At 30.3% G+C, this 9,991-nt stretch overlaps 1 protein-coding gene across 2 annotated transcripts; it reads right to left on the reverse strand.

Moving 5' to 3' along the window:
* Window positions 1-1,334: 1,334 nt before the first annotated feature.
* LOC116428775 (uncharacterized) lies at window positions 1,335-5,594 on the reverse strand. Of its 2 annotated transcripts, none has more exons than XM_031980858.1 (3): window positions 5,548-5,594; window positions 3,910-4,220; window positions 1,335-1,884 (listed from the first exon to the last, which is right to left on the reverse strand). In XM_031980858.1, exons 1-3 carry the CDS (start codon window positions 5,584-5,586, stop codon window positions 1,407-1,409), a joined length of 828 nt encoding a protein of 275 aa, XP_031836718.1. In that variant the 5' UTR covers window positions 5,587-5,594; the 3' UTR covers window positions 1,335-1,406. The 2 variants fall into 2 exon arrangements, with proteins under 2 accessions (XP_031836718.1, XP_031836719.1); XM_031980859.1 differs by having other exon boundaries at window positions 3,910-4,197; window positions 5,555-5,583.
* Between the last annotated feature and the right edge of the window lie 4,397 nt (window positions 5,595-9,991).

Here is a 9,991-nt window from a genome sequence, read left to right on the forward strand (position 1 = left end):
TCAATCCTTACGTTAACTACCAATATGTCCACTTTTAATCAGATTTTATTATTACAATATTTTTACACAACCTTTTTTTATTTTTCGAGCGAAACTTGACGTAAAATTATTAAAAAATGGAAACCCAAAGCAATTTTGTCAAATTTTCTCGAGAAGAATACAAAATTGCGTAGAAAGTTTTAAAGAATACCCGGTTGCTAACATAAGGGTTAAAAAGTGTTAGAACAATCATTAACCCTTTGCTCTATAATTTATTCTTCAATCATGATCGATGCTACTTTGTCATTAATACTATATTAGAAGAAAGAGAAAAAATCGAAGCATGTTCTGTGACTACGTTTGCTCTAAAGTGTGATAATTAACAACAGAAGAATAGTTACTTAATTTGAATTTAGGAGAATTGAGTAATATTCGTACTTGTTAAATTCTACTTAAAATGTTCATCACGAGTCTGACACGTTATACGCCAAGGGGTTAATTTAGTCGGATCAGGAAAATATCCGTCGGCAAAGTGTGAACCGTGTTTTACCGACATGCGGCCATCGCCCGACTGCCTTGACTACAGACACCGACGAGAGACAGGTGCTACAGATGAAGATCGCTTGATGGCATCTGTAGGTATCCCTCATCTGCAGTAAAATAGCATAAACTGGTCATGTACTTATTTACATTACGGTACTTCGTATCCGATGGACTGAAATACCGATCGTGTAAAAAAGCGAACCTTTTTGTTACAGCCCTTACAATTTAACTCTTAACAACCCGACTGGTTTTGCACTGTAACCAAGCTTTATAAAATTGTTAAAATAAAACGAAGAAATGTTCTCCGAACAAATTTTGTTAAGATCATTTAGGAGATAAACTCTTTTAGCAGTATATTTATAATATTTCAAATATTAATTCTAAAAAAAAGTTCGATACGTTGAATCTGATAAAGTATTAGAATATCCCTTGATCTCTGAAGTAGAAACGAGTTTCGCCCACGCGAAACTTGATTTTATAAATTACTTTACAAATTCGCTGCATCGTAACCAAAATAATTTTCTTATTTTCAGAAATAAATTGTATCGATACTGTAACAATTCAGGTTTCTTTATAATAGTTGCATTCACAAAGTTACGAGAAAATTGAACAGCAACATTTGTATGCAAATAAATCATATTGCAATTGGCTAAGTAAGATTTGTTCAAAAAATGGCTCTTGCAGCCAAACCAGCCTCAACGCTGCACGCATCAATACGTGAAGGCTCTTATCGTTGACTAAATTACCTACAAAGAATTTTATTTGTACGTTGTGTCGGGTATCTCGATTATTTTTAATAATTACGGATCCGCTATATCACAGAGGTTCAATGTGTAAGGATACCCAACCCTTATTTCATTATGTGCATGGAATTTCCAGAATTATTATCTTCGATTATAAGTAGGTAGCTCTTCGCATTCCAGCTTATAGATACCAAAAGGCTTATTGTTATGTATATTGTTTACAGCCATATGCGCGTAGACGCGAGGGCTTCGTGCTCCGAGCACATAGCGTCCGTATCGAGATAGGATAAGGGCCAAAATAGGATTCGACGGTGGATGAAGTTCACTGTTATAACTATCGCCATTTAGAACCCCGCTCAGGAAGTGATCGAGGGCTTTGATAGTTGCCGTTACGTCTTGCGAATTACGATAGGGACTCCTTGTCAGAACCTTTCCAGTATATGGCAATTGGCTGTGATCCGGATTGTCCGTTGGGTATTCATTGTGCTCTTCTACAACGTGATACGACGTTCGCTGGGGAACCTGGGAATTATATCTGATGTCTGTTCTACTTGATCTCGATGTGTTAGGCACTTTCGTTGTTGCTATCACACGGACATCTTGTATTTCCTTCGGCGATCTTGAAATACATATGCAAAATTAATTGTAAATAGGTAAACACATATGTGTAAATATACCAGTATGTCCGTTTTATTCGTGTGCAGTCGAATATTTCTGATGAAATTATTGAAAATACGAAAGAATGTTTGTAATCAAAGTTGTTCGGCACAATAGAAGACGTTTAGTAAGCTTATTCGACTTCTTGTTAGATTGTTATTTTAAAAGATTTTCAGACCAATGCAATTTTTTAAATGCAACTATATATTTTTACTAATGCTAGTTTATTGCATTTTTCAAAGAGAATTCAACGATGTGTGTAAGATTTACTTTTAATCAATAATATTTTGACTGTTTTTATAAATGTTCGTAGTTTTCAGGTTTCTTCGTATCCCGCGAGTGGCTAAATTATTAAATACCGTCCCAGTATCGCTAATTCTACTAATATAAAGTATTCAATGATGGTATGTATTATTTCTTATTAAAGAGGATGTTTAATTTAATATTTTAATAATAATCGAATCTGAAAAAGAATAAGAAAAAATATTTTAAATACTGGAGATCGTGTAGAAGGCTAATTGAAATTTTATAAAATATTGCATTTCTATGGCAGCGAAAAATGTTCGTCGTTTTTCATTCTCCTATCATGAATTTTCCATAAATCCCATGTTAAAATAAATATTGCTCGCAACGGATTACCACAAAAAATATTAAATTTCATATCCTCTTTAATAATAAATGATACATATGTCCTATTATAGAATACTTTAACGTTAAAACTACTAAACGGGTGGAAATGGCCCATTCATGATATTTTTATTTTGCAATTATTAAAAAGATAACAGATGTTTCACTGAAAAATTATTTAAAAAATCGATTTAGCAATACGTAAATTGAATTATACGCTCTTAAAGTTTCTATGAAGGAATTCCAAAAGTTCAATTTAACTGTTCGATAGTTTCAGTGTTAAATTAGTACAGTTAGCAATAGTGAGACGATACTTAATTGTTTAGACATTCACGGAACATAAGAGAAGATCTACTAAGCTAATGCTTCCTACAAATGTTTATAAAAATAGTTGATACATTATTAATGAAAAGTAAACATTATACACATCGTTGAATTTCCCTTGAAAAATAAAATGAACTAGCCTCAATGAAAATACATAGCTCTGTTTACAAAAACTGCATTGACCTTGAAATATTTTATAAATAAAAGTATAAAGAAAAATCGATGTAGCTTACAGAATGTCCCCCATTATTCTGAACAACTCTTATTTAAAACATTTCTTCGTATATTCAATAATTACGGAAATATTCGACTGTACGCAATTAAAACGGACATATCCTGTATCGATCTTAACGCTTTGACTGTCAAGTAAACACTCGTCGAAACACTTATGCAATCGAAATAGTTTTCTTAACACTTTACCTTACAATAACGTGCCCCACTCGTGGTGCAGATTTCAAACAGAATGTAACAAACATAAATATTACTGAATTCTTCCAAACTCAAATCGAATATTGTTCTTCTGTTGTAAATAATTATACTTTAGAATAAACATAGATACAAAGTGTTCTCTTTTTTAATTTTCCAGAAATGTTCTCTTGTTTTAATAAATTATTGATGACAAAGCGGTCGTACAGTTGAGAAAAAATCATAAGGGAAGGGATTAATAAAGCAAAAAGTAAAAAGTCAAGATTCTTCATACGATTGCTCTACTATCTTTCTTATATCCCGTACATTTAATCAAATTCGGTTCGTTCGATACGTCACCAAGAAAATGAATGTTTAAGTTTACATAAACAATGGTGTCACTATTTGTTATCTAAAAAATACCAAGAGTGCCATTTTTTCTGTTTTGAAAGAGCAATAATTTGAAACACTTATTGTTAGTTTGTCTCTAGATGGATGTGTATAGGTTATATAAAGGTCACTACTGTAAGGAAGGTTTAATCGAAGGTTTAAAAAGAGTATAATCGAGAGAAAAGATAGAGTGTTCGACGTATTTCTGAATTGAATCCGTATTTCAAATGTAAATTCTCACCTCTGTTTGTCCGCGATTAATTTTATCTCCTGATCCTTAGAAGGTATTTCAAGGTCGATCAATAATGGTTTCAAATATGAATAACCATCTTGGGTTTGTCTTTCGGCAAAACTTCTACTTGAGACTGCGACATCTTCCAAGCCATTGTCCAAAGCTTGATTAACGAAAACAGCATGTTGTGAAAGTTTCGGAAGTACAGTATTCGTGGTCGGAAGGTAACGGAGGGGCGGCGATTGCAAACTTGTCCCTGGTTGGAAATCCCGGAGTACCTTTGTTGTTAGTACACCACTGGTCAAGCATACCAGAGTTATCTGAATTAGACAATTTCTACGTTACATTTTCATGTCGAAAATGCTCCGTTGTATTTTATTATACTAAGACGTGTTAATAAGTTTACGAACTGTTTGGTACATAGTTAGTTACAGTTAATCGTATTTTCATATAACTGGGTGCATAAAACGCAAAAAATGCTATTTATCTCATCAACCACTAGCATCGATAAACAAACACTAAACTATAATACTTAAGAAACAAAAGCTTCGCCCTTTTTATTAAGTCAAAGTGCTAAATAGAGAAATATTTTTTCAATTTTTTGAAATATATAAAATATAATAAAAAATAATAATCGTGAATAATGACAAATATTAAACGAATGATAAAAGAAATGAAATTGACTCTGAATAATTAGTTAACAAATATCTAACTGCATCTATTCATTGTGCATTTACATAAACCTACATCTCGATATATATATACTTTTTACACTTTCGTTAGAATTAGTTAGTTCTATCTAAAAATGTGTATATGATAGAAAATACGTGATATTATTGTTTAATGTATAAATTTATTTTTACATACTTTTGCGTCAAAATATATATATATTATAAGAAATTTATTTCGGTTCCGTTTATTTACCAATGGCATATTTGAAGCTTAACGTATTAATATTAATACAATATAATTAAAAATAACAAATATAATACATTTGAATATAGTGTATACGTTCAGCATTTACGGCATTTGTTATAAAAATATAATAAACAAAAATTTACAGAACCATACGCATATCATTTTAAACAAAAAAAAAAAAAAATACAGCTAAAAGGCAGCATAAATTTAACAGGTTGACTACTTCAATAATAAAATGCCAGTACCAAAAAATATTTCTTTGCTCTTGACTTACCAAACTTTAATAAGTATTGCTTATTTCTACGTGTATGAGATTAAATGGACTTCGAATATTCTTATATGACATAATACATTTTATGCATTCGTGTATTTGAATCTTTTATTTTCGAACATTGTAACGGAACAAAGAAAAATTCTACATATTCTGACATATATGTGTTTGTGCAATAAATAATACTTAAAAGGATTTAAAGCGTAATTTCGGTTCTATGTTAATACAATTTGTGCAAAGAAAGATACATAGCTGTCATTAGACTAATCAAAAATAATACATTCGAACTCATGAACTTATTACTATATAACTACATATTTTACATTCTTTATCACTTTCAAAATTTGTGTTATGATTATTTTATGAAAAATTGTATTCTTATTGTTTCTTACTGCATCCAAGTTTTCTAATAAAATACTAATTGTTATGTTAAAAAATGTTGTAAAATAATACATCACCAAGTACAAGAAAATACTCTCCTTCATGACGGTCAACATTCTGGTATGTTTTGGAAGGAACTAAGTCGACAATATAGAATCCTGGTTTCCTTTATATGCCTCAGCACTACCGATCCTAAGAGCTTAGTCTTGTCAATGACAGGAAATGTGTACATTATGTATGTAAGTACGCACGCATCTACATATGAAAGATTTCTCTACTTTCTCTTTCCTTTGAACAACCAGATCCTATTCATTGTTATTGTTAACATTAGTTGTTTATTAAAGATGAATTTCAAAGCAGGACACCCGATTTATAAATGTTTATTGTATTAATAGTCACACAAATGTATGTACGAAACATTCGATTATATTATATTTCTATACAAACAGTAATATTATATTTTTTATAGAAATTTTATTATCAAATTAAAAAAGCTTCTAACTTAATAGTTAATACCCTTGTAATATAACAAATCATGTGCATATACTTTGAGATGAAGGTCCGTAATATTAATATATTTTACACACAAAGTATCATATTAAATAAACAAATTGTTTTCATTATTTTCTAAATATATTATGTATATAATATCATATTGTTAAAATTGTATTCATATCTAATTGTCTAGAGAAGAGTATTTTATGTGAGATAAATTTGCAATTCGGAAAAGCAACTGTAATGTTTATGTATTAATTTTATTATTAATTTCTTATTTTAAGTACAAACTATACAATATGCACAACTATCTGTGCTACAAGATTTTTTATTTAGGCATCAGAAAATTCGTAGAATTTCTATCAATACAATATCGTGTTCAATATTACTCATAATTCATGACTTTAGACTTCTTGTTACTAATTGAATTTTCTGTGTACTTCATTTCTACTACAGGTACTTAATTCTAACTTAATTACATAAAATTCATGCGGTACTTGCATTAAAACGATAGAAATTCACTTTTCTTTTATTACGGTTATTAAAATATCAAAGATAAAAATTTGAAACTTTGCTTTCTTTTAATATTTTTAACATTTCTTACATTCTCATAATAACCAAAAATGTTACGTATCCTTTGTTAAAATATATTTAAATCTGTTGTGTTTATAACAGATTTTATAAGATATTTATAAAAATATGAAAATATAGAAGATAGCTAATAAAATAGATAACAAAGCCTGACTAAACGATCTTCATGCAATAACATTATGATGTTTCATAATTGTGCACACTATGCTAGAATCATAAGCCACATTTATATAAATTTATAGCTTGCACTGTTCATTGAAAAAATTTCCTATAGATATATAGTACAGATGTACCTAATATGTATAAACCGATTTATAATAGCACTCTTCTATTATAACTGTACACTTTAAAAAATTGTATGCTAAAAATATTTAAATTTTATATTATTTTACAACTATAAATTTATATTAAGGCTGAAAAATAAGCCGCAAAAGATCTTATACAATTTTTACTTGCTCTAAGCATATTGTTACAATAAGGCGCGATCTAAAACAGTTCTTACGAAATTTTTCTACATCCGAAAGTCAATAATAGCCAACGGTTGTAATAAACCTATTTCTATATATTTTTTATATAATACCTTCTTCATTAAGCGAAATATATATCTTTTAATAAATAAATTTTACTACTTTACTTCTTTTATATTATTGTAGTATCATTTATAGTTATCATAGAAATGTGAACATTTTTATAAACATCGCAAAGAAAAGTTCTAATAAGGAAAATATTTTTTTCATATTTTTCTTAATGGAAGTTTTTAGTGACCAATATACTATTAAACTACAACTGGCAACTTTTTTTTAAATGTAAAGAAGTGGAAGTGTTGATTTGATCCTCAAATCATTATATAATAAATTTATAAAATTTCAATCAAATTGGTTGCAAAGTTCTCTTGTTATGTAGTACTGCTATATAACTGGTCATTGAATATCAAAGTACAAGAGTGCTTATTTTTGCCAGTGATTCTTAATGACAGAGTAAAGTGAAAAAGTATTCTGATCGTTGTAAGCAACTCATAAATGTTGGTCTACTACGTTAACTATATTTCCACTTTACTCTGATATTATGAATTTTAGACGACTTTGTCAATTACTATTAGTTGCAGCACGAGGTACATATATAGATAGACATTACACCTTACGGAACTCCGTGTCACAAGTTCACAATTACCGACTGTGTAATAAATCAGAGGTTTTGCTCTACCCTTAAACGTCTTGAGAACGATGAATAGGAAAACTACATCACGTAAAATGATCAAAGTTGACCAAGTAGTAAATATTCCCATTTCTACATCACTCATGACCTTACCAATCAGTACAAATAAAGGTAAAATTTCCACATACCTGACAAATCCGATAGAGCTGAAATTTTACATGTACATTCCTTTTACATAGAAATCATGTTTGCGAAATGGATTTTTACTAATACGAAAGCTAAGATATAAAATTTTATAAAAATTTGTTTTATCATTTGAGTATCATTACCTGTAATTTTTAAAACATTTGTGTTCTGATTAATCTAGTATTGTACCAATAATTTCACTTTGCATAGGAAAAATGTTCGCGAGGAGACTTTGGTGCAGTTCTACAGTTAAATTACAAAATTTTGCGGAAAAGCATTGTATCATAGTAATATCACTCCCTATGTTGCCGACACAACGTAGAATAACATCAGACTAATATTTCATATATCCATATTTTTCTAAATTTATGATCTCCTTCAACAATCTGTATGGATCTCCGTTCTAGGAGCAACATGTTTTTTTTATTAAAGCTATAAGCATATCCTCATCTCTTTAATTGTCAGGACATATTTTAAGTTGAAATATCCTTTCTCCACGCTCTATCAAAGCTGTTAATAAATAAAATATTAAGTATAACTATTTATGTGTTCCACATATTAATGGAAATGTTAGAAATAATTTGTGACTATCGAAAAGTAAATGTAAGGGCTGTGGAGAGGCTCTCCCCTACACTCCATTCCCGTAGAAAAAGCATGGTCCACCTATACCGGACATAAATTAAGTGCCGTCAGTATATAACATTTAAAGTATTTTTCGATATTGAAATCGTCATCTCAGAAGGTGCTATATTTTCGTCCCTCACGGTAGGAACAAAGGATAACTGAAGCCTATGGTCCAAGGTCTCCGACTGGCCGGTACCAGTCACGGATTGTAATGGGTCACTAGTATAAAAAGTTAAATGTCATGCGAGAAATGTTTGACGATGTACCAGTTTAAAGCTCCTTATTCCCTTACCTGCGATTTCCACTATAATGTTCCCTGGCATTTTCAGAAATAGCTGTTGTAGCACGCGTGGTGAAGCGACGCTTGTTCTTTACTATAATGATAACGTAGAGACTGATACTACAGTCTGTAGTAAAACGCGTTTTTACGAAATTTTGTAACTTTAGAACTTCCGAAATTTCTTCGTGTCAATATTTTCCTATGCAAAATGAAGCTGTTGATTGGATATTAACCCAGTTAAAGCATAAAAGTTTCAAAAATTACGAGTGACACTGTAATGGTAAGGTACTTTTTCCAAAATTTTGTATCTTGAACTCTGCATCGTCAGTAATTTTTCTGGCAAACATTACACCTCCCTAAAAGGGACCTATATGCAAACTTTCAGTCTCGTCAGATTTGTCAGGTTTTTGGAAGTACAGCTGACTTAAAATAGTATTTAAGGTACTAGGTACCTCGTCTGTGTTGAAACACTCGTAGCAGAAATGAAATATATAATTAATTCCATTCCTACTAACAAGTTAAAAATCTTGTATTATCGGTAATATCGAGCGCGACCACAATGGTACAGAGGTCTCGAAATACCAGAAACTCTAGACGAATTTCCCGGAGGCTATAACGTCTGTACGTACCTTAAGTCAGTGGTTTTACATTCTAACTTATCGGCTAGGTAACTCTAATATTCTAACTTATCGGCTAACTCCATAATTCGTAGATGTGACAGCTATATATCAAGGGAAGATTATAGTATACAGTAATCTTCTTTAACAACAGAAGGTATATGTGATCATCAATTGATAGAATGAACTATGAACTGCACAATAAAGTTCCGTTTTTGACATAGGACGGATCATGGCAGCATTGTTCAAATTTTATAAAAACAAATTTTTACAGTACGAATGCATAGTCTATGACGTATTTATATTTACAAGAGATTCTAAAATACTTACAGCAATTTTCTTGAAATTATAAGTGTGATGTATTTGATAAAAATCCAATCTTTTACTTTTCATTTCTGGTATAACTATTTTCTCTAAAGAATTAAAAAGTTTTATTTCTTTAAATTGTGTTAAACATATCCATTCATTGATAATAGTGTACAAAATTTGATGAAAATGCATGCTTGACAATAAAAGTTCTTCGTAGAAATTTAAATATGGAATTTAAATATGGAATTAATCTTCATGCCTCTC

Source organism: Nomia melanderi, chromosome 10 (assembly GCF_051020985.1).
Source record: "Nomia melanderi isolate GNS246 chromosome 10, iyNomMela1, whole genome shotgun sequence".
Taxonomy (NCBI): Eukaryota; Metazoa; Arthropoda; class Insecta; order Hymenoptera; family Halictidae; genus Nomia; species Nomia melanderi.

Coding starts and splice junctions, on each gene's coding strand:
- LOC116428775 (XM_031980858.1), bottom strand. CDS start 5,586: ATGTTGACCGTCATGAAGGAGAGTATTTTCTTGTACTTG. Junction 4,221..5,547: donor AGAGTATTTTCTTGTACTTG/GTGATGTATTAT, acceptor TGTCTAATTCAG/ATAACTCTGGTATGCTTGAC. Junction 1,885..3,909: donor TTAATCGCGGACAAACAGAG/GTGAGAATTTAC, acceptor ATGTATTTCAAG/ATCGCCGAAGGAAATACAAG.